Here is a 25,277-nt window from a genome sequence, read left to right on the forward strand (position 1 = left end):
ATCGACCTCAACCTTCTTAGAATTTTGAAGGAAAGTTGTACGCAGGACCTTGTCTAAGAATTTGAAAGGAATGAGCTTGACCTCGAGCTCATTAAAATTTTTTTGAAAAGAAGGTCTATACCTTGACCTTGTTAAAAAATTTTGAAAACAAAGAGCTCGATCTCGAGCTCATTAATAAATTCTGAAAGGAAGGGCTTGATCTCAACCTCGTTAAAAATTTTGGAAGAAGGAGCTCGACCACGAGCTCATTAAAAAATTTTAGAAAGGAAGGGCTTGATCCCGATCTCATTAAAAATTTTGAAAGTAGGGAGCTTAACCTCAACCTTTGTAAAAGATTTTGGCATGAATGAGCTCGACCTCCAGCTTTACCAAAATTTGAAATGAAAGAGCTCGACCTGGAGCTTTGTCAAGATTTGTAATGAAAGAGCTCGACTTGGAGCTTTGTCAAAAACTTGGAATGAAGAGCTCGACCGCGATCTCTGCCAAATTGAAGTGAAAGAGCTCGACCTCGAGCTTTTCCAATATCAAATGAAAGAGCTCGAGCTTGAGCTCTTTAGCTGGGACTTTGGCAATGTATTGAGCTCGAGGTTAGGGCCCGAGCCCAATGTTGAATAATATCTCAAGCTCCGAAGCTGAGATTTTGGCAATAAATTGAGCTCGAGGTTAGGCCTCTTGACCCTAATGTTGAGAATATCCCAGGCTCTAAAACTGGGACTTTGGCAATGTATTGAGCTCTAGGATAGGCCCTCGAGCCCAATGTTGAACAATCTCCCGAGCTCTAAGGTTGGGATTTTAACAATTTATTGAGCTCAAGAATAGGCCCTCGAGCCTAATGTTGAACACTTATCCTCATTGGAATTTTTGAGAACTCAGCCTAACAAGCTCGGGATGAAAAATAACGTCGGGTTTTTTACTTATTGTAAAATTTTAAATGTATGCCTCGGGCAATGGCCAGGCATAGGGTCTACATGTATGCTTTAGCTGCATGCTTGGGGGTATGGCCTTACGCTAAAGTGTTAGAATCTATTTAGCTGCATACTCAAGGTACGACCTTATGCTAAATGTATGCTTTAGTTACATGCCGGGGTATGGCCTTACACTAAAGTGTTAGAATTTAATTAGTTGCATGCTCGGGGCACGGTCTTATGCTAAATGTATGCTTCAGCTATGTGCTCGGGGCACAACCTTACACTAAAGTGTTAAAGTTTATTTAGTTGCATGCTCGGGACATGGCCTTATGCTAAGTGTATGCTTTAGCTGCGTGCTTGAGGCACGGCCTTACGCTAAATGTTAGGGTTGATTTAGATGCGTGTTCAGAGCACGACCTTATGTTAAATGTTTATTTTCAAGGGGAAACATTAGTATAAAAGCAAATTCCTATATCATTAAAGAGTAAGTGCTCGAGGGCATTTTAGCCCGAGTTCTTGCAAACCATGAACCATTCATAAAAGGATGAAAGAGGGCGCGTAGTCCCAAAAAGTAAACTTCCTAAGGAGAAAACAAACCCAAACTACCAAACTAAATTTATGGCCGCAGGCCTGAACTATAAAAGAAAACTAAGGACAAAAACTAGCCTAATTACCTGGGGGTAGAGACTACTACTCACAATAGAGCTTTAGGTTTTCATCTTTCCAAGGGTGACCTACCTTTCAAGCTCGAGCTCGACATCTAACAATTCTTCTACAGAGACCATTCTCCCACAATGTTCAAGCTTGATCTCGAGCTTTGAAACCTGCATGCCATCAGTTTTGATTTCTTAGACGCTGGAGACATAGCATTGTCTAGTCACGTTTTGGTTTCCTCGAACTACTCTTACTCCATTACTTGTTGGAAATTTCATGCTAAGTGGAAAGTTGAGACAATAGCCTTTATTTTATTAAGTAGCGGCCTTCCAATTATAGAGTTGTGTGTCATTGGAGCTCGAAAAACATGGAAAGTTGTAACCTGTGTTACTTGCTTTCTTTCTGATCCCGAAGTTAGAGGTAATTCAACAATGCCATTCGATGTGACGATTCCACTGTCGAACCCCTGAAGGGGGTTCTAACTTGCTTGAGTTGTTTGGTTAATATACCCATCCGAAGGAATGCCTCATGGGACAATAGATTCGCAACACTTCCATTATCCACAAGGACTCTCTTTACTTCAAAGTTAGCGATGATTGCTGATATGATCAAGGCATCGTTATGAGGAAATGACACTCCTCTTGAGTCTCCTGGTCCAAAAGTTACATCTTCAGTTCTATCAAGGCCTATACTTGAAACTCCTAGATACAACCTGGCGTATAGTTTGAGTCCATTACTCGAGTCTCCTCCTCACGTTGTACCTCTAATGATGATATTAATTATACCATATGTTGGTTGTTGATTTCCCTGATCTCCGACAGCCTTGTCTTTATTCTGATTATTCATCGGGTACTTTTCATGGCTTACATAGGCGCCCAAAAATCCCCTCTCGATGAGAGCTTCAATTTCTCGTTTTAGAGCAAAGTAGCCCTCAATTGTGTGCCCGTGGTCTCGATAAAACTCATAATACTTGTTCGTGTGTCGGGACTCAGAAGGGGACTTCATCCTTGACGACCGTTTGAGCTCTTTCATATCTTTGATCTCCATCAAAATGTTAGATCTTGTTGTATTTAGGTGAGTAAAAACTGCTGAAGGGTTATAATGACTTGTCTTACGCCGAGGACGATCTTAATGCAAATTACGCTCATGCGGCCTTTTATGCTTTGGCTTGGTTGACAATGTGGCATCTTTCCTTGGGAACATAGTATCTTCCATGTTGACGTACTTCTCAGCTCAGGTAACTAGGTTGGTTACTGACGTTGGATAGGTCTTTAATAGAGACATTTTGAATGCTTCACACCTTATAGCATGTGTTAAAGTTGAGTATGTAGCTGTGATATGAAGGTCTGGGATCTGAAGTCTTTCCTTGTTAAACCTTATCATGAAATTACGAAGTGTCTCATTCTGCCTTTGACGAAGCTGTATGAGGGAAGCTGTTGTTTTTCGGATGCGCTTGCTTCTGGTGAATAAGGTAGAAAACTTGTCGACTAGAATCGAGAATGAGACTATGGAATTGAGCTCTAAGATTGAGAACCAATCCCTGGCAGCATTGGTTAATGTTTGAGGAAAAGCCTTACACATCCCCTGGTCTGGGGCAACTTGCAGGTTCATGTGTCGGTATTGATATTGAGATGGTTGATAGGGTCGGTAGTTTCATCATATTCTTTTATATGGGGATATTTGAATCTGTCCAGAAAGAGGAATGATAATATCTCGGGTGTGAACATTGTGTTAGGGATAAAGCCTGTTGCCCCATTAGCTTTTTGCATTAGGCCTGTCGTGATTCCCTCTTGAATAATCTTGACGAGTTCACCAGACTCTATCGTCACTTTCCCCGAGGCCGAGGCCATATGTGGTACACCTTAGATTTCAACCCCCACCATCGTCAGGAACAGGCTGTGGGGCCTAAGCTCGAGCATCTGTCATAAAATCACCTTTAGGAGTCAGTATATGTGGTGGGTGAGAATTTCTCCGACTCGACAACTGGGTTAATGTAGTAACTTGTCGGCGGAGCTTTTTTAATGCTCTGGCAGTAACAAAGGCATGCTGATGTACTGATATCTTTGATGATTCCTCCTGAGGGACATTATGATCTTTAGGTGGAGGAGGATAATCCGAGATGGATGAGCTTGTTGGGGAAAGACCTGATCATGTGTTTACCATGGATTTTGGCAGCAGTTCCCACAGACCGCGCCACTGATGCTACAAAAAATCGCACTTGATAGATCTTTGGAGCTTAAGCACTAAGAAAGGACACGAACGGAGCCTTCCTGTACCTAAAACAAAGGCAACGAGGTTGTTCTTGTCGCCCCTCCGATGCTTAAGTCAAACAGGAAATTTATATAAGAACGTTTACTGAAATTGTATATAAAAATGTACTAGCCATGAGATTTAGTCATGTATTTATAGATGTTAGTGGCAGAGTTGTAAAAGAATTTAATTGTCTGTAGCCCTTATCCTTATCATGTAGAGCGTTTGTGTTACGATGAAAGTGTTTTGTTTGAGTTTAAGTCAAACTGTGATAGCATAAAGAGTTGTAGCCAAAGTGGGATTGACGTTTCTGGAGCCAGCTCTTATGAAACTTGACCTAAGCCTATAGTCCAACCTCAATCTTTGGGATATAGGCCCAACCTTAACATGAAGCCCAACCTTGTGCTTGAATAAATGTGGGGAAGGGGGAGGATCGAGCTATATGGTTCGAGACAAGGGACTACAAGCCCGAGTTCGAGCCTGCTTATGCAAGCCCGATGGTTGTGGCCTAGGGAAGAGAGTGACAAACTGGACCATATAAACTCGAGAATGTTCAAGCCATAAGAGAATGCTCGAGGTTACCATGACCTCAAGCATGAGGTCGTGGATGATCAAGTCACATAGAAATTGTACACATCATTACTTATGGCCTCAGTCATATTCATAATTTGACAAGTGTTTGTCTCTCATTATTTCAAAATTCTTTTTTATTTGTATAGTCATTTTCAACCATACATTCATGTAATATTTTACATGTAAATTCAAGACTTTCTCCTACTCTGCAACTACACATTTTCCAACAAAATATTATTTAAAATATTTTTTCAGAAAAATGGCCACCAAGAGGTCAACTTGATTTTATTCTTAACCCCCGTTTGGCTCTCATTATTTGTGGTTATAATTTTCAGAATAGTGTTCTTTTTTAAAGAATGGAATGTTGAAAAAGAAGGAAATTTTTTTTATATATGTATAATATTACTTTATTGAAAAATTTGTGGTTGAAAAGAAGATAGAAAAATGTATTATAATTTTAATAGGAGTTGAACGGGCTTAAATTATTATGTGGGTTTATATGTCCAAATTTAGCCCCTGTTTGAGCCCCATTACATTAAATTCTATTACATTTCATTTTTTTATCTTCTATTTTCAACCACACAGTCTTTCATATAATAATATTACACGTAAATCGAAAACTTTTCATTTTTTCTTCAACCACTCATTTTAAAAAAAAATATTATTTTTCCCATTAATTTTTCCACGTAATGAGGATCTTAAAAGACCACTTAGATTTTCATGAATCTGGCGAGATTATTTGAAAAGGCCAAAAAAGAAGGGCGTGGGCGGGCCCCAAGGGGTGGTGGAGGGAAAGAAAAGACATTTGAAAGGTTTTTGTATTGAGAACTCGTGTGCTATTAAATTAAAATAAAGAGGATTCGATTGCTTTAAATTAAAAGTCAAGGACTTGTGTTACTCCCAATGGAAAATTCCAGCAACTATGACAATGACATCATGACAAGTGTGCCCGTGGGGCCTGGGCTCTATATATAGGCCCATGAAGGAGGACGTTCAAAATCCATATCTCCCAACTTTCAAAAATGAGAATTAGGGGTAATCAGAACTCCAGGAATCCAACATCGAAGAATTCGACGGGTGAGGTTCTCTTATTATTTTTCATGGATGTCTCTTTTGTTTTACTTTCAAATTTACCGTGTTAAATACCAAAACTCCGTTGCTCTATGGCTTCTAGTTTCTGTTCGTTTAAGTTCCAGTAATTGCATGCCTGTGGGGATTAGGGTTTGAAATATTCTGTTTGCACAGTTGCTTATAGTTATTGAACTATTGAGTCGGTTATTTGTTCGGAAGTGGCAACAGAGCATTGTTGAAATTTCAGATGTGTTTTGGAGCACGAATCGTGGGTACCCGGCTCTAGAACTGAAATTGCCCTTTCTACAAGTTAGATATATATTTTTATAATTTATTCACTTGTCCATGACTCGATAGGATGGAACGAATTTTTGTTGTTTTTAGCATGTCTAGAATTTAGTTCTTCCGTATTGTTAGTTTCTAGTTTTTGGTTTTTTCTTTGTGTATGTAATTTTGTGTTTATGCTCTGCTAGATGTTGGATACCATTTGCTGACTTATTTTGCTATATATATGATGTTATCTGGTGGCATATTTGCAGTAGATTAAGAAAGATTTTGAAATATGTATTTGATGGTACATTTTACTTCTTATATTTTTGCTAGATATTTGGAAGATAATTTATATTGTCAGTTCATGACTTTTAAAAGAAAATGTCATGGGTAGAACCAAAACCCGAGGATCGAACTTGATTCCATTAATTACGTGGACCGCACAGTTCATTTACGAAACACTCAAAGTGTAATGGGTGGTTCTGGATATTGAAATACCACACCGACACATCTGATGCCTAGGCCTACATATGGGGATTAGGGATTGCAATGTTGAAATTTTGTTTACACGTTTACTTGTGTATAGTTATCAAGCTATTGATTATTTATTTTTTATTATTATTTATTTTTTGTTGGAAGTGGCAATTGAACATCGTAGAAGTTCCAAATGGATTTTGGAGCCTGATAATTCAATTTATATATAATTCAACCATAGCTGTCGTAATATGATGACAAACCCTTCATAATATAGATTTTGAAATTCTGTTAGCACTGGGAAACTAGGAATAGTAATAACTTTGCTCTCATGTTTTTTGATGAGTTCACACGACAGAGATACTTATGATATTCTTTCGAGACTTGCCATAAGCCAGATATTCAATATAACTATTTGTCCTTCAAAAACTCACACACATGATTATGTCGTGTCAAACCATATTGACTCTGATATTTCTTATTATTTTCTGACATTGAGTGGGCATAATTATTTGGGTGCAATGTCAGAAACTTCAAGGGACATGGCAACTGCAGTTGAAAACAGTAACATAGGACCAGATTTCTTTGGTTTCTATACAAGTGAAGTAGCAGAGTTATTGTCTCAAGATGATGATTTTATGCCTTCCTCACCTCAAATTTCTGGATTAGCTGGAAACCTTCTTGTGTTGGACAGAGAAAAGGGTACAAGTAGGAGCAGTTGCACAAAAAAAGAGAACAACAGTATTAGTGGTTCTGCTTCCTTATACTCTAATGGAATAGGTTCTCTACTGCCGGAGATTAAAAAGGAAAGGTTGAAGTCATTGCTTTGCCAAAGTGTGCTTACTCTTGGGCAGGAAGTCAACGAGGTACATATCTGTTGATGTCCGTTTCTTTTTCAACCTTTCTCCCTGACCTCACTTTTGACTTGAGAGTATGAGCAACCAAGTGCATTGATTATCTAGACATAAATTAGATACAGGGTTACAGCTTTTCTTGGACAAATGTGGCCGTCCATGGAGCATGGAAGCTTGGCAATGTATATGCATCCATAAGTAATTTTGTTGAAAGTTGTATAATGTATCCTCAACCTATATCTAATTTTGTTGTAGATGATAAATCCTGTGCTTTCGATATGTCGAATACGATCATGCTTGAGATACAAAAATAGCCTATTAAGCTTGGATGGCTCGGGATGTGGAGTTGATCAAGTGGAACACCCTCAGAAGAAGCTAAAAGTGTTGCCTCCCTCTTTGGTAAGCATCGGAAATGCACAAATAAATGTCTGGTAAAAACTTAATTTGTTGACTTTCTATACATCAGACTTTGCTATTTATGATTTATCTCATGTCTACTCTAAAAAGTGTCTGAAACAGATTTAAGAAGAAGAAGAAAGAAAGTCAAACATGCACAAACATAAAAAGGGTGTTGAGGCTTATGATGCTCGGACTTGGGTACAAGTGTGTATTTAAGTGTCGGATCTTTTATTTTTTAAAACATAGGATACTGGGACATGGTTAAAAAGGGTCCAATTTTCAGATATGGGTACGTGGGTACGTTTTTGAAACTTGAATTTTTTATTTTTCCAAAAATTCACATGTAAAAAGTTAAATAATAATCAACTATTATTTATTTTTAAGAAATATAATATAAATAATAAACCTTACGTAATTTTGCCCAACCAGTAAGACTATAAAATTCGAAGAAAGAGATAAATAAACCCAAATAATAAAGCTATAAGGCTGTGAATATACTTCAACTACAATGGATAAAAGAAAAGAAAAAAAGCCCAAAAGGCTCAAATTTTTTTTAAAAAAGGGCCCAACTATGACACTCCTCCTCTTTCCCTTAAACTGCAACAGTGACTTTCTGGCTCTGCAACAATGGTGGCAACAAAATCCAACAGTTTCCACCCCTAGCCATGTCCGGTTGAAATTTGCCGTGTCCGCATTCATACCAATACCTGTGTCATGTTGTGTTGACATGGGTATGCTGGCCAAAGAGAAGGGTCCGAGCATTACAGGTTGAGACGGCAATTGAATTTCAGATCAAGTCCTATATAAGAGATAGATAAGCAGCGCTTCACGAGGGCTCTTACTTTTAGAGGTTTAGGCAAGGTGGATTGGCTATGAATATGCTCTAACCTCACATACATGCATTCAAATTGATTGTTCTTGTTTGTGAGGATGCAAGTCACCATTGCATTACCGAGCGCTCTATTATCGAGTTGAAACAATGACCTTTTTAAGATTTTATTTGAGGATACTTACTTTACTATGTGTACTGGAAGCAGAAGTTAATGATATTTTGAAAGGATTATCTTGTTTGGAATGGTTTTTGCTATTTCTTTTCTACTTTTGATGGGCATGCATACAGATTGATGTCGTCTTCGTGTAATACTATGGTAGGGATTTGTTGCTTGTAATCTTGCTGCAGCCTGCATGTATTAGTGGTTTTCTGCCATGCCTTTTTTAACTCTTCACATTTTTGTTTGTGTCAAAGATGCTAGCTATTCTTTTTCAACATCTAGACTTAAATGACCTTACTTGGGAGGAGATTATTACGTATCCATTATATGATTAAAGGCCAACTATCTTGTTGGGATAAATTTATCTTGAGCTTTCTGTTTTTACCTTCTTACATACAGGATTCAGAAAGTGAACACGTGCATTTGGCTGTACCAGGGAAAGAAGAATCGAATGATGTCATGAAGGAATGCACCCAGGGCAAAAAAAATTGTATCCCTCAGATGATTGTTGGGGCCAATGGAACCAAGGTGCCTGGCACTTTTTATTTCTTGTTATCTGTTGCTGTATTGTTTTTCTGGTGGCAGATTGGATATTATTTTTGTGTAAAGTTGTCTCTCAAAGGATTGGTAACCCCAGGCAGGCAAAAACACAGACAAAAATAATTTGGTTGCAGTGTTGCATCTATTGTCCCTTATCCTAAATTCCCACACATCAGATATGGCTTTGCCTACCACATTGAAAATATGAGAATGCTTGAACAAAATGCAGGCACTTAAATCAATTTGGCCTCTTATGCTCTCTTGACTTTTAAATGTCCTTTTTAATAAATGAATGGGGAAATCATGATCTCTCTAGATGCTCTTAACAAACATAGAACATGTTTCACAACCAAGAAGTTCTTATTAATGCATAATCATAGTTTGAGGTAGAGGCAAAGCTTTTCTGCAATGATCTCTAATTTGCAATGGAATCAGGGATGGAAATTTCGTTTAATATTGGACAGAAATAAATATGTTTGCTGTCATTTACGTGTCAATTGTTGGACCTTTAAATTATAACAGAATAAGGCATGTGCATATTTGTACAATCTTATATGAAGTGTTATAGTACAGTCAATTCTGCATCAATCTTTTAATTCACCATATGATATCCTCTATTGCACTTAATAAATATTATTACAAATTTAATTGGGTATACTCATGGTAATTCAACAATGAATGTCACTGGAAAAAATCACGCCAAAGCATATAGGGAGTGTTAAATATTCATGAAGGTTGTTTAAGAAGGGCTGCAAATCAATGATTTTACAATTTTCATGTTGTGGAAACATTACTGATATATGATTTATTACAATTTTCATGTCTTGAAAATGTTGCTGATTTGAAGTTGTTTGTTTCATTTTATCCTTTAGATTGATGATGACTTACGCTACATTTTGGAGAGTGATAGCACAAAAGTAGAGGAAGTGATGAAGAAGTATTCTGATGAACTGTCCACCATGGTATTTATATATCACGAATCACTTCTAGTTTAACTATTCTAAATTATAATATCAACCATCGACATGTTGAATATCTTCAGTTCATCGACAATTAAAATCTGCTGGTATATTTTACAGATTTGCCATATGGAGCATAAGCTAGAAGAACTTCTTGACATTGTAATGTCCAGTTGCAGGTATCTCTTGTACTATACTCGTGTAGAGTCTAGCTGATTACTGCGCTTAGTTTATTTATTTATTTTTCTGTGTCCAAACTCTTGGAAATTGTCTAGTTAACGATACTTAATCTTTTCTCTCTTTTTTTTTAAATTTATTTATCTTACAAAAAATTTGTCTTTACTTGATATACTTTTATAGAATTAGCTTGGCTTTTCAGTATTAATTCATATAGGTATTTATTTTGGTGGTGGCAAGCATAGTTATCAGACCCGACCCTGGGCATTTACCTATAAAAGTCTGTGGTCACCAGGTAATTGGTTGAACCAGCAGGTCATTGGTCGGACCAGTGGGTTGATTCTTATGCATTAAAAATCATTTACACTTTTTTTAAAAAATAAAATAGAAGTTTTAAATGATTTATTGTTGATCACAAAAAATGAAGAATTTACTCGTTTAGTTTTTCATTTACAATATATTGACAATAAATGATTTTCTTTTGTGATACTTGAAAGTTACATTCTATATATTCAGTTTCGCGTACCAATCAATGGAAGTCACGAAACACTATCCTTGTGGTTCGTGACTTGCAATAAAGATCAATGCCTGTTGATACTGAGACTAAATCCTTGGCTTATCTGGTCGCCTTTTGAGCTAGATGAACGTTAAGGATGGCAACATTTCCAGTCCCCAACTGCCTGCCCTGAATGGTGTGGGGATTCCCCAGTTAACTGGGGAATCAGAGCTGGGATGGGGAACATGGTCCCTTCCCCTATAACCTTACTTTGTTGGAAGAAAAAATTATACTCGCTCCATCCCAATTATATAGGTTTGTTTCATTTTTCATACGGATTAAGAAATCTTCTTTAATGTCATTGGGAAATTAATTTTTGTCAAGATCTTTCCTAATTTATCCCTATTTAATTTTCAGTATGTAGTAGTAAATTATTGTTGAAATTAGTAGAATTTGAATGATTTAATTTGAAAAAGAAGAAATGAGAGTTGTTCCATGTTTCCAAGAAGTAAGAATGTGTGTATTTGGATGATTTCAAGAAGTTGACATATTAAATGGGAAAAATGAAATAGGGGTATATTGGTAAATGAACAAAATAAAATATTCTAAATTAGGAAACAAGCCTATACATTTGAGACAAGAGAAAAAGGAAACTCAACCTATATAATTGGGACGGAGGGAGTATTCCTTTTATGGGAATTGAACCCAGGTCACCCATGTGGAAGGTGAGTATTCCCACCACTAGATTACAACAAATAAATTAGTCTTAGGGCCTCTTTTCTAACATATCATTGATTTTTATGCTTGTTTATACAAGTCTTAATTGTCACCAACAGGTCAATGACCCTTATCGAGAAGCAACAGCTTCGTAAGTTGATTCAGAGTCTACCTCCTGGAAATCTTGATCGTGTTGCGGAAATCATCAGATGTCATAATTCATCAAAGAATTCTTGTGATGTGGTCCATGTTGATCTGGACGATGAGGTAGATACAAAACATTTGGTTGCTTTTTTGTTGTGATAGTTTCAATCCGAACCTGTGCAAAGCTAAATTTAAAGTTGTTGGTAATTTTGTAGGACATAGTAACATTATGGAGATTGTATTACTATGTGAAAGCCGTTGAAAATGCTAGGACGCTCTGTGAAGATTGAAAATGGTTGCTGTAAATTTTTTAAGAGTGATCTAGATGATGTTTTTGGAGAGATCATCATCTATTAATCATAGGTATTCTCCAGCAATTTTATCTGAGATCTCCTTTTTCTTGTAAATGTTAAGTGAGTTTTTTGTATTTCTTTTGATAATCAGGAAGTCAGAATGTAAATGACTGATGAATGGTAATTTTTCTGGTTAAACCTCGTGCTGTTAAAATTCTCTTATGGTTTTATTGGAGCGTAGTATTATTTTGCCGGCTACCCTCTAGATTTTCATTGGTGATCTAGTTTTTCTGTTTGAATTATAAGATAGCAAAAGAAAATTCAGTTGCTCCGGATTGAACCCAATTCTCATATTCGAAATGGGATTGTATACTAAAGTTCAAATTCTGAAGTCTATGGCCAATGTGCAAATCTTGTATCTATGAGATTTGTTTGCACAGTGTAAATTCTCAGTGTGGTGCGTAAGTTTGTGTTGATGTTGGTTTTATGACCGTAGAACTTGATTAGTTGGCATTCGTTACTAACCTTAATTGCGCATAGGCGTGCATTAATTTTGCAGAATAAATTCCATTCTCAGGAAAATAAAATTATGATACATGCTCAGGAACACGCCAGCCAACATTTTCAGGAGTTGTAAATATTGACAAAGAAGTAATCATTCTTCTCTCTCTGGTTTTTTTTTTTTTTTTTCCTTAGAACATTTCCGGAACACGACAGTTTAGGTTTTAAGAGCAACTTCTAAAAGAAGCAAGGTTCTAAAAGATGCAGAGCGTGAAAGTCGAACTTCAAATTTTACGAGTTTATGTGTGCATATGGGCGAAGCTTTTGTGATTCTTAATTTGATATGAATTTCAAGTAAAGAGCTACATGCCTACATCCTAAACATGGTAGAAAGTTGCACAAGTTTCCATTCCGATGCTACCAACGTTTAGGTTCTTAAGTCATTTACAAGAAAAGTACAGGCTGCATTTCATCCCTCGTGTTTTGTAGTACGGAACAATTTTTTGTAGATATCTTATAGAATACACACGTTATGGGGTGAGTGGATTATTTCTTAGATTATTTTACTTACATGGGGTCCATTCCTCGTGTGAGTATCTGGAATTCTTTTGTAGGGGACAAAATTTTCCTTCATCCCCCACGCTTGTGCTTTCTCCTTGGTACTTAGGCTCGGCTTTAGCTGCCTAAGCCCACAATAGGCGGTAAAAAAATTAGGATTGACTTGCCTTTTCCATACCTTCTCCATAAGTGAGATTTTTTCCTCTCCTAGACCAACTTAAGTTTTGCCTTTTCTGCCTTAAGAACCCTATATAAGGATGGTGAAGGTTCAAATCTTGAAAATGAAAGCATTCATACGATGTGAGAGAGAGAGAGAGAGAGAGAGAGAGAGAGAACCCATAATAAATGAAGGACAATAATCCTGTTACATTGTGTCAGTTTATTTTGTTAAGATGTTTGCTTTGAGTACTATCATTTTTCAAAATAGCGTCTCTTGCATATTGTCACCACTTGAAAGGATACAAGAATTACTAAAAACATTAGAGGACATAGGAATAATTTAATTCAGTTTTAAATTGGAGCGGATACAAAAAGGTATATACTTTGTATAATTTGTCCAAGCATCCGTAGACTATATAGTATAATGCTCATGTCTCTATGTTCTCATTTTTCTTACAAGATCCTGACCTTTTCATGGTTAGTCTTAAAAAAAGAAAAAAAAGGAAAAAAGAAGACAAGATTAATGATTACTATTAAGGATTAGGCTTTTGAAAAACACGTAGAGGCAGGATGATTGAGAAACAAGAATGTTGGGGAGCACAATTAACATTGACTATAATACCACATACAAAATAAAATATTTATTAACTAAAAATTTCAAAATCTTAGTCGACACATGCAATCGAGTGTTTGGTTAAACTTCTAATAAAGTAAAATTACTTTTTGTCTCTACTATATTTATAATTTTTTTTTTTTTACTTAGTTTTTATTAAAATTCAAGAGGCATTCATTAATAACATTTTCAAGAGACTTTTTAAACACAATATGCTCTTTATAAACAAAGTGCCTCTTGAAAATGCTATAAGTTTTATTACAGTATTAGAGACACTTCTATTATTGGGCTTTGTTCGACCCATATTCTTTCAGAATAATATATTCTTAAACAGTAATTTGATTTCATTTCAATCATACATTTTTCAATAAAATATTATTACACGCAAATTCAAAATTTTTCCTTATTTTTTAACCAAAAATTTTCTATTCATACACTATTCAAAAATGCATTCTTAGAAAAATAATGTGACTCAAACAAGGGCTTAGTTTAGAGTATTATATTCAGATANCTAAACACATTTCAGAGGCCATGAACAATCATGACGGGCTGTAATTTTTGTTGACTCCAGCTCAATGGATCATGTCGGGCTTGCAATTGAGTAATTATGGGCCCCAATCCATTACACGTGCACCATGCACACGCACTACATTATGGAGAAACAAAAATTATTCCTCCTTTTCGTGTCCCCTCTTTGCATTTCTTGGTCTGTACGGCTCTCATTCGCTTTCCGCACTTTATTTATTTCAAATACCAACCTAACTTGTAAGAGTAATGTTATTTATAGTCGTTTATTGTGATAGCCGTAGGACGTGGTATCCTATATAGTGGTTTGTGATTTGATATATTAACGTGATAATTTTTTCTTGCTTCATATGTCAAATCACTAATCGTCACATGTATGTCACGTAGGACGACTGCGACAATAGATGACTGCAAATAACATTATTCAATTAGTAATGAGGTAAATCTTGATTACCTAGCTTGTTCGACTTATAAGTAATTATACATTTTGAATAAAAATATTCGAACATATTATTCGATTCGATATGAAACTCGTTATATTCAAGATAAAGATAATCCCGCAACGTTTAGATATTGAACATTTGTACTTGAGGCATACAAAAACCTATTAAATTGAGTACTGAAAAGTAATAAGATTTGTTCATCTTATGAAATCGTATCTGATTTTCAGTTATACAAATAACACCAAATTTAACGGAAGTAAGACTAAAATGATCGATAATGTTGTCTTATTGCCATGATTAAATGGTTTAATGTTGGGAATATAGAATTGGTTAAAAATATAATATTCGAGGCAAAGATGATGACAATAAAGCCAAAAATCTTGCAAAATTGAGAGTTGAATTTTTTTTGGTCGGTTTTTGATGAGAAACATCAACATCAAACCGTAAAAAGCAGATAAAACAATCAAAGGCATTAAACTTTTGCTTTCAAAAGTTGTAGAATTTATATCAAAATTGTTCTCTTGTTGGCGGTGCTTTAGGGAACTACTACTTCTAATTTAAACAAATTTCTTAGGCAATGTGGCCTATACAATTGCAGCTCCTTCGATAAGGTGCATCGTACCGTAATCGTGTAACACAATTTTTTAATGAATCCAGCAACTCATCTGCATATGTGACGTGACAAGATTGCTAACAATTGAAAATTTGATGTATTTTATTGTAAGATGCGCTAATGATGCTATCATATATAAATATAATTGCAGTATCCTACCTAAAACGTTGTGGTGCGACGTAGCTTTGTGCTTGTTGGCCTATGTGAGGAGGATGACTTCTCCCCGCCCATGCGGTTCGTGTCAAATTAAAGAGTGAAATAATATTTGTACGAGCACACAATTTAGTCCTCACCCCCAATATGTTTCATAATTATATTCACATCTAAGAGGTGCGAGATCTATCTTAATTTGTTATCTCAAGATGGTGCATCATTTGAGGACATAAATCTTAAAATATGTCTGCTCGTTTGAGTTAAATATAAATGGAGTTGCTCGTTTAAACCGTTTGATCTTTGATAAATATTAAATTTTAAACTACGATCTTAAAAATATTTACTTTATTGAAAAGAGTATTACAAACCTTTATACGTTAACTTTTGTTTTCGTACTCATGCACAAAATACAACCCGGTGCACCATCGAGTGGTTAAAGGGTGGGTGAACCTCCCAAATAAGACCTTTCACACTTAGCAAATATCAAATAAATATGAAATTTAGGGTCTATTTCTTGTAAAAAAGCTTTTAAAGGAAATTTTCTTAGATCAACTTTTTTCTAAAAATTCTTCTAGTCACACAAAGTACTTTGAAAAAATTATTGAAACAAATTCAAAAGCAACATTTTAATCTCAGAAGCAATTTCCGACCTTTCAAATTCATTGCCAAACTGACCCTTAAAAAGTTGTTAGCACAATAAAATAACCTTGAACTTATATATCACGTGATTAAAGCTTGATAAATGCATGTCTAAAGATATCATATCGCTTAGGAATGACAATTAAAAGAATTACGCCAATTTAATGACTACACATTAAGCATTTAGTTCGTAATTAAAAGTAATTAGTTTAATTCAATTGTCAATAGAAAAATGTTGACAAAAACTCTTTACGGGTTGTATTTTTGAAGAAATTGCAACTATAATGTCAAATAATGCTTATTTGACATAATAAATATAATATTTGAATAAATTTGTGCAAGAAAATATAACTATGAAGAGTTTGACTAATAAAGATGTAAATAATTAAGTCAAATGATGTTTATTGAATAAATTATTGGAAACATGTTACAAATTATATGTATTTTATTAATATTGCATTTGTGCATACTTTTAACACTATCAAGCTTAGGACATGTTTGGTAGAGTTTCTGCTTCTTATATAATAGCTTTCTAAGAAAATTATTTTAGAGCTTCTGCTTCTTATAGAAGAACTTTATTGTATTAGGCTAAATTCCTCTAAAATTTCTTTAGTCAAATAAAATACTTTCAAAAAATTATTCAAATAAAAAATAGTTTTTTAGTCAGAGTAATTTATTATTATTTTTTAAAAGCCCTATCAAATGGGCTCTTAGATTATCTTTCCTTAAAAACTCTTCTAATCAAATAAATATTTTTATTGTATTAATCAAACCTATTTAAAACTTATTAAAAGTCCTACAAAATGTTCCCTTAATCATGAGAAAGTCAAACATGGTAGAAATTTTTTTTATTATTTGTATTCATTTTCCAATCCCTGTTTAGGTGACACTCGATAATAGGTTGAATGAGAGGTGAAATTAAACGACTTATCATTTAATACCACGTCAACGCCTCAGATTTTAATACAGTAAGACTAAATAACATCACTCTTTTCTTAAACTAATTAGGTAGGGTGTAATTGCTCCACTGTATATAAATACATTCCACAAAGGATGATTAAACATTAAAACTGAGAACTCCAATAATATTTTCAATACAAAATGACTGCAGAATTCATGCCTGTGTACTTAGCACTTTTCCTTGGATTATACTTTTCTCTTAAACTTTTATGGATCTCCATTTTTAAACATAAGTCTCCAGATTCGCAGTTGCCTAAGGGGAACATGGGGTGGCCACTAGTCGGAGAAACACTCGCTTTTCTTAAGCCTCATAAATCGAACTCCATTAGCAACTTTTTACAAGAACATTGTTCCAGGTATGATTATGACTCGTTCGAGCTTTAGACGAATTGAATTGTTCATTCAAGCACGAGTTGGATTCTCATTTTCTCATATTTATGCAGATATGGGAAAGTTTTTAAATCCCATCTTTTTGGTACTCCAACAATAGTTTCGTGTGATCTCGAACTCAATATATTCATTCTGCAAAATGAAGAGAGGCTATTTCTGAGCAGCTATCCCAAACCAGTACAGGATATTCTTGGAAAATTATCAATGATGCATGTATCAGGAGAACTACACAAAAAGCTGAGAAGCGTTGCGATTAGTTTTATTAATGTTTCGAAGTCGAGGCATGAATTTCTTCATTATGTGGAGAAGTTATCGCTCTCATTGATCGGATCCTGGAAAGAAAAGAAGCGGATTCTCTTCTTTAAAGAGGCCAAAGAGGTAAAATTACAAATGCCATAAAAATGGCTTATGAGACTGCATAAGCCATTGAGGCTTGCGGTTGCATACGAATTTATAGCGATTTTCTAGGTAGCCAAAGTTATAACTACGCGACCACATAGTTATAGCCTATGCGGTCACATAGTGTTAAAATTCGACCGTTGGCTGGATTTTTTGAATTTTCTGGGGGTTTGCTTGGTGAAAAATTGCACCTCTTCATTTGAGTTGAAACCGCTTCATGTAGGGATGATTCAAGACTATAAATACATGATGATGTTTATCCCTAAACATATGAAAAAACTTTCTATTACTCATCCAATATTCGAAGAGATTATCACATATTCAAAACCCTTTTTTTTTTTTTTTTCTTTTTATAATTTAGTTTTACTCTCTGGTTTTTTGCTTTTCTTTCAGGCTAGAACAAGAATATCATCAACTTTAATGGAAATGATAAAAAAGAGGAGAAAATTTGGTTCAGGGCAAGTTAATGGAGACTTTTTAGATGATATCTTGATGAAAGAATGTTTAAATGATGAAGAAAGAGCAAGTGTTTTGCTGGACCTTTTTCTAGCTGGTTATGAAACCACTTCGGGACTTATAGCCCTCATCGTGTACTCTCTCAAACAAGCTCCATTAGCCCTTCAACGACTCAAGGTACATTTATATGCACGCATGCATGTACTAATGAGGTCCATTTGTAAAGAACGTCTCTTTTGGATCGTCAAGTCGACTTTTTGTCGTTTCACATTAATTGAATCGATCACAAAGTGGATTACCCATCAATTCTTTCATATTGAAATTGATCGGATTGGACAGATGTAACGGGAAAATTAAGGTAAATTTTTGTTCGTTTATTGTCGAGTATTGCTTATCGAAAACGTATCTTTGTGTTTTTTCTTTTAGGAAGAACACCAAACCATAAGAAAGAGAAAGAAGGATGGAGACGCACTAAATTTTGAAGACTACAAGGAAATGGAGTTCGCTTCTTATGTAAGCTGTACCAATATTCTTAACTTCATTAAACAACATTATAGTGTGTGCGTGTTTTTTCTAATAGGCATAATCTAATGAGCATTTATTTGCAATGAATAGGTAATTAATGAAACTTTGCGTTATGGAAATCTAGTCAAATTTGTGCACAGGAAAGCGGTCAAAGATGTCAAATTTAAAGGTTATTCACTACATTAAATTATAATTTGAAAATTCATTTTTGCTTATATTTCTCTTACATTTATGCTTATTATTAATTTGCAGATTATCTGATTCCGGCAGGGTGGCAAGTTCTGCCCATCTTCTCTGCAACACATCTTGACCCAACTCTTCATCACAATCCTTTCGAGTTCAATCCTCATAGATGGACAGTACGTAATTACATATATATTTAAATTAATATCGACCTAGATAAACTGATGTCGTATCTAATTTACACCACTACCATGATTATAAAGTTATTGCATATTTGGCAAAGTTTTAAATTATAATTTAAGCAGTTCAAATACACATTCTGTGTGATCCACAACTTATATGTTTCCATGCATGTTAGGATCCCGCAACGAGCAAAAAGGTGACGCCCTTTGGTGGGGGATTGCGGTATTGTCCGGGGATGGAAATAGGTAAACTGGAGACGGCTTTCTTCCTACACCATTTTGTGCTTAATTTTAGGTACGTATTTATTTGTTAATTCTATTCAATTTAGCCTATATTTGGAAAATTTACAAATGGATAATAAGTAAGAGAAATGTTAATGGAATGTGTGGATAATGAGTAATGATTATGAATATTTAATTGAAATTAATGTTTAACTTTAACATTAATTATAAATTATTATCCAAATGGAGGCTTCATCTTGTCACAACTTATATTTCATTCACATTAATGACTAATAAAAAATTCGTCTGAATTTGTCTCAAGGTGGAAATTGAAAGAAGACGATTATCCAATGTCGTGCCCTTACATGGAATTCAAAGGGGGTTTGGAACTCGAGTTAGAGCTCATTGAGAAGAATAAAGGCTGATGCCATTTAATATTTTTGAATGTAGAAATAAGTAACATTCTTGGAATAGCTTATTTTATGTACCTTAATTATTATGGGTGCCTAATGAATGTAATGAATGAAATTTTCAACAGTATGATAGTTTACTTTCTTATTTTTATTTGCTAATTGTTTAACTTTTTTTATTATCTGCTTAATTATTTTAAAATACGCGCCACAAAATAGTCCCATGAATTCATTAAAAGGGAAAGTTGAATAATATGGAGGTCGCAAAGCTGCACAAGAATAGTATATATTTAGAAAAAACTACCTTTTTATATTAAATATGATTATCATGATCAGACGAGATCATCTGTGAATCGACCATTGACTTGTGTCAATATGCATCAATGTCCATTTCAAGATTCAATCATGCTATGTGGCTAGAGTAAATGATAGAAAATTATTTTCAGACAATACTTGGCGACTTGTTATTGAAAACTGGGGAAAAAACACATAAAAACACTCTCAATCATAGATTGTCAACTTAACCTTTTTTCCCCGTTTCTATTCCCTGTTTCTTCAGCATTATTCTTCAATATTTGAGTATCCTGTTAAATTCAAGTGGTTAAATAAAATATAAAAGACAGTTAAATGAATTGATCAATTACTAAAATTTTAAGGCTTTAAGCTACACTTATTTGAGAGGACTCCACGTCATGAGAAGTTCTAGCCCCCTCCACGTAGAGGCCATGTGGAGACCAAGTATAAGTAGACAGGTTGACCCTCAGAAAGTTTAGTGTGATAGGGGGAAGCTCAATGGCAGGTCTTGGGGCTTAAGGCGAGGTCGATGACGAGGTCTTGATCCAAGGGCAGGTTGAACCGAGCAGACCCTAGCAGGTTGACGAAATATTAGTGATTGAAAGCAAAGTTTAAAGAGTTCAAGCAAGTTGCCTAGCGTTAGAGAAGGAAGCAACTCACAAACTAACAAACGTGGGAGCAATGTGTTGCTATGTGTATCCAGTGCCAGACATCTCTTATTTATTTCCTTCATGAGGCATGTGTTAGCCCATCTAGTCAAGGTGTCAAGCATCGTCTAATTAAGAAAGATGAATGACCATACGTATACAAAGTTATGTTTTCTTTGTATCCGAATGTTCTGATTCAATTTGAGTCTTTTACGATAGGTCTATAGATAATATCGTTTGTACATCTTTCTTTTTGTTATTCGGGTATGTTCGGAGTAGTTGTATGAGTGACTTGATTTTGATTTGCCTGGATATACTCGATGTATTTGTACATAAATTTTGATCAATAAAATTTCACATTTACTAGTAAAAAAAGGGAAAGATGAATGACCAATGGGACAAGGCACAAAGAAGCAATTTGGTACCCTTGATAGTTGCTATTGTAGACAAGCGCCAATTGGAGGTAGAAGTGACATTTTTCAACAACGTACAAAAAAATATCTGTGTAAATATGAATTCAATTGTACGACACACTTTACTCCTTTCAAAAATCGTTTTCAATCACACTTTTTTTAATAAAATAATTCTATACGTAAGTTTAAAATTTTTCTATACTTTTTAATCATACATTCTTCCAAATTTACTATTACACAAATCTATTTTTTCCAAAAAAAAAAAAAGAAGAAGAAGAAGCAAACAAAGGCTAAAATGGAATATAGGAAAAATAATAATCGAGACAAGTTTGGGCTGGTGAACATGTGCTGCCGTGATTCCTCAGGGGAATGGGATCATTTGGGACGAGTTGCCCTAAATTTAACGGACCAAACTACATAGCCCGCACGAGTAACCGCATAGTTAACATAATACACATATATGGGGTCGGGATTATATTATTCATGGAGGACCCACGTCGATCATGTGAGGGTGCGGTCACTCAGAGTGTCAATCGCGGTCGTTTGGTTTTTTCCAAATTTAACAGAGATTACAACAGTTTTTTGAAAATCAATTGTGTAATTATATAAAGGCTGAGGATCAAATTGCTTCTTTTCAAATGTTTTGGATCAACTTATAATGAAGTAATAAATTGAGAGTTTTGCTTTATTTTATTTATTAGCCATCTCTTTCACAATCTCTCTCTGGAACAGCGTCCATCGTAGCGTCCATCCCTTTTCTACACTAAGCAAAAAGCGCACACAACATATACATACAGCTTCTCCTCTTCTTCTTTTTATCTTCGCGAGCTTAATCGTGTCGGAGAAAATGTCGTACGACTACCTCTTCAAGTATATAATCATCGGAGACACTGGTAAATCTCCTTTTTTTTTTCTCTCTTTTTTTTTTTTAATAAAAACCCTAGTATTTATCGATACAGAGTAGTTAGACGGGTATATGATGCTTATTTTTGGTGTAGGTGTTGGAAAATCTTGTCTTCTGTTACAGTTTACGGATAAGAGGTTCCAGCCGGTGCATGATCTAACAATTGGGGTGGAATTCGGGGCTCGTATGGTCACCATCGACGGCAGGCCCCTTAAGCTTCAGATTTGGGATACTGTAACTTACTAAGCGTCGCTTGTTTTATTAATATTTCTTTCTTGTTATCCGTAGTCGTGGTTGTTATTTATAGTTGATTACAGTTATATTTCCCTTTATCTTTGTTTTACAAGTAGATTAATTCTTTATATACTTTCTTTCAACTTTGGAGTTTTGGGCATTTAATTGTGACCCGTGCAAAATTTAATTATATGCTTCTCCTGGCTCGATTGGCCTCCAAGTGGAAGCATCCTAGATTTTTGGATGTTCAAATATATTATTCCATTTCTGTACCTTATGCTTAAAGAGGATTCTTTTGCCTGGATGTTAAGAATTAGTTTGATTCAATTTATATGTTTGGAGATGAGTTTTTTCAGTAACAGAAACTAAGGTCCATCTCCATACTCTCATAGGTTTTGAGATGTTATGCTGTATGCCATGACAACTGCAACGAAGTCCCTTTGAATTTGCCTTGTTTTTTTCCCACGGAAGGGGGAAGGGATATAGAAGTAAAGGATAGGTGGATATTGACAATCATTTGGTTGATTTTTCCTTCACATCAATTCCTTGTTCACAAAAATCAGTAGGCCTTCAATGAAATTGTCATGATATGTTGATGCCGTGCATCACAAAGTTCAGGAATGATTCTCCACGGTCATGCTTGTGTTCTTCTGATTTGCATTTTGCTTAAACTTGCATTTTCCTTGAAGTTAAGGACCTATTGTTCATTTTTATTCTACAACTGGAATTTTGATGGGAGTTTGTACATTTGTTGGTGCACAAAGTGTGTTATTGAAGGTCTCTACTATTATGTTTCATTAGCGTTTTTGGTTGATTATGAGGAGATATGTTTGTTTTACTTGTCATTGATGAGGAGTATTAGTAATAAAGACCTGTAAATAGGTAGAATAGTTTATCTTGGATTATGGAAAGAAAATAACTTTTCAAGTAATACTTTGCAAACGCCTTAAAGAATGCATCAGTGAGAAGTAAACTGATGCACTTTGTGTTTCTGCTATGATGGATAAGATTGAATCTTTGTAGAAGTGGAATACGCTGATATTGAGCGGTTTAATTATTGGAGTCAAATATAGACACATCATTTTGGAGATTGATCTGAAGTTTGAAGTTTTACAGCAGTGTTTGAGGGAATGAATTTTTGATGCTTGGTTCTCTGGTTACGAACTAGCTCTTCAGTTCTCGACCTTCTTGTTGGTCTCATTTAATTAAGTCGATGACTAAACTTTAGCGTAGATGAAATTGTTGTTATCAGTGTTCTTGTACAATTGGATGATTGAGGCTTTATTCTCTCACTTTTAACAACTTAAGATTTCATCCAGATGCACATTTCTCTTTTATTTTGGTTTCAATATACCAATTTTCTATGTTTATATTTGCTCTTTTTATTTTATTTTTTTAAATATGGGAATGATCAGTCAAGTCCTTTTACTACCTGCAAAATATCTATGCACATATTATTTTTAATTTTCTTTCTTCTGAACTTTTAAAAACTTCATGCATTCTCTTCTAAAAAAGAAATTCTAGTTGGGAAAGGCATTAGGGACACATTTAAAAATTATTGACTCTAAATGAGATGCTGGTTTCTTGTGTTCTGCAAACCTTACTTCTTATCCCATTTATTTAAATTTTTACCTATTTTTCTCGTTTGATTATAGCTTTTGGTTGTCTGAGTTTAGTTTAGTTTATATTTCTCTTCACAACACAAGTCAACCAAGTTATCTTTTCTCTTTCAGGCTGGCCAAGAATCTTTCAGATCGATCACTAGATCATATTACAGAGGAGCAGCTGGTGCACTACTTGTTTATGACATAACCAGGTAGGTTAATGTATGTTCCTGTCTTTTTCCTTTTCATACATAGAATGAAATCCTGAATGATGTTCAGTTGTATGATCTTTAGTAGTACTCTGGCTTCATTTTTCTGACAAATAGGATTCCATACATCTTTAGGAAACATTACACACTACTCATACCTATAATGCCAAAAAAAAGAAAAAAAAAAAAATAATAATAATAATAATAAAATAAAAAAATGATGTAGTATTAATAGGGATTTTAATTATTTAGTTTCCTTTTTTGATTCGTGTTTTAGGAAATACAATTAGAGCGTGATTTAATAACTTTTATATAATTTATTTCCTTATATTTTTGAAACCCTATATAAAGGGGGTTATACGATGTAATGAGGACAAATTTGAATGAATGAAATAAATTTGTTTCTCTGCCCAATTTCTATGTTTCTTTTCTCCCTCCTTTTCTCCTTCTCCTACAATAATCCGATTACATCCTGCGTCAAGAGACTATTTTCAGAATTTTCCTACACGGACCAAAGCTTTTGGAGCTATGGCTGGCTGTAATGCACTGAGCTTATGCTGAGTCTTGGTGTTAACTCCTGCTTGATCAAAAGGATTTAGTCAGTGGTTACATAGTATAATAATATTGGTCGAGCAGTCATATTTATTTAATAAATTCAATTTTTTTAACTGAAAGATATATATGGATATGATACACTGTTTTTGGTTTTTTGCAAGTCCGATGGACAGCATCTTGTCGTACAATGTGGGATTTCTTTTCCTAGTTAGGTGTACTCTGGATTGAATTTCAGTAGAACAGAAATAGGAATATTTCAGGACACATTGTCGTCTTCTTATGTCAAAACTCTGATTTCCCCGATTTAATAGTCTAGGGGCCATAAAATTATTTTGACTTTCATCTTAGGCCGATGTTCTTCTACAATGTGAATTCTCTTTTTCTTTACGCTGGGAAAATGTTCTTTTGTCTAGGAGAGAGACATTTAATCATCTGGCAAGCTGGCTGGAAGATGCTCGGCAGCATGCAAACCCGAACATGACGATCATGCTTGTAGGAAACAAAAGTGATCTTGCTCACCGACGAGCTGTAAGCAAAGAGGAGGGAGAACAGTTTGCCAAAGAAAACGGACTTTTATTCTTGGAAGCATCTGCTAGAACAGCCCAAAATGTTGAGGAGGTGCCATATTTGAAGCAAAAGTCCAAAATCTAATGAAACTTTTCTTTCTTAATGCGACTAATGCATTATAGAAGCCTTTCTATCCAACCCGAGTCTC

The 25,277-nt window shown here is 35.0% G+C and overlaps 3 protein-coding genes across 3 annotated transcripts; all 3 read left to right on the plus strand.

Annotated features, from left to right (window-relative positions):
* The first annotated feature begins 5,371 nt into the window (after positions 1-5,371).
* On the plus strand, positions 5,372-12,158 carry LOC111389146. The gene is made up of 8 exons (XM_023014026.1): positions 5,372-5,462; positions 6,729-7,066; positions 7,310-7,453; positions 8,845-8,973; positions 9,858-9,947; positions 10,065-10,123; positions 11,454-11,601; positions 11,694-12,158. Exons 1-8 carry the CDS (start codon positions 5,408-5,410, stop codon positions 11,766-11,768), a joined length of 1,038 nt encoding a protein of 345 aa, XP_022869794.1. The 5' UTR covers positions 5,372-5,407; the 3' UTR covers positions 11,769-12,158.
* Positions 12,159-17,069: 4,911 nt separating this feature from the next.
* LOC111389155 (cytochrome P450 724B1-like) lies at positions 17,070-19,856 on the plus strand. The gene is made up of 8 exons (XM_023014036.1): positions 17,070-17,291; positions 17,379-17,703; positions 18,118-18,357; positions 18,607-18,693; positions 18,796-18,874; positions 18,958-19,064; positions 19,247-19,365; positions 19,615-19,856. Exons 1-8 carry the CDS (start codon positions 17,077-17,079, stop codon positions 19,715-19,717), a joined length of 1,275 nt encoding a protein of 424 aa, XP_022869804.1. The 5' UTR covers positions 17,070-17,076; the 3' UTR covers positions 19,718-19,856.
* A 1,911-nt stretch (positions 19,857-21,767) lies between these two features.
* LOC111389141 (ras-related protein RABB1b) lies at positions 21,768-25,252 on the plus strand. The gene is made up of 4 exons (XM_023014022.1): positions 21,768-21,949; positions 22,055-22,194; positions 23,928-24,010; positions 24,976-25,252. Exons 1-4 carry the CDS (start codon positions 21,904-21,906, stop codon positions 25,211-25,213), a joined length of 507 nt encoding a protein of 168 aa, XP_022869790.1. The 5' UTR covers positions 21,768-21,903; the 3' UTR covers positions 25,214-25,252.
* Positions 25,253-25,277: the final 25 nt, after the last annotated feature.

Source organism: Olea europaea, unplaced genomic scaffold, assembly GCF_002742605.1.
Source record: "Olea europaea var. sylvestris unplaced genomic scaffold, O_europaea_v1 scaffold567, whole genome shotgun sequence".
NCBI lineage: Eukaryota > Viridiplantae > Streptophyta > Magnoliopsida > Lamiales > Oleaceae > Olea > Olea europaea.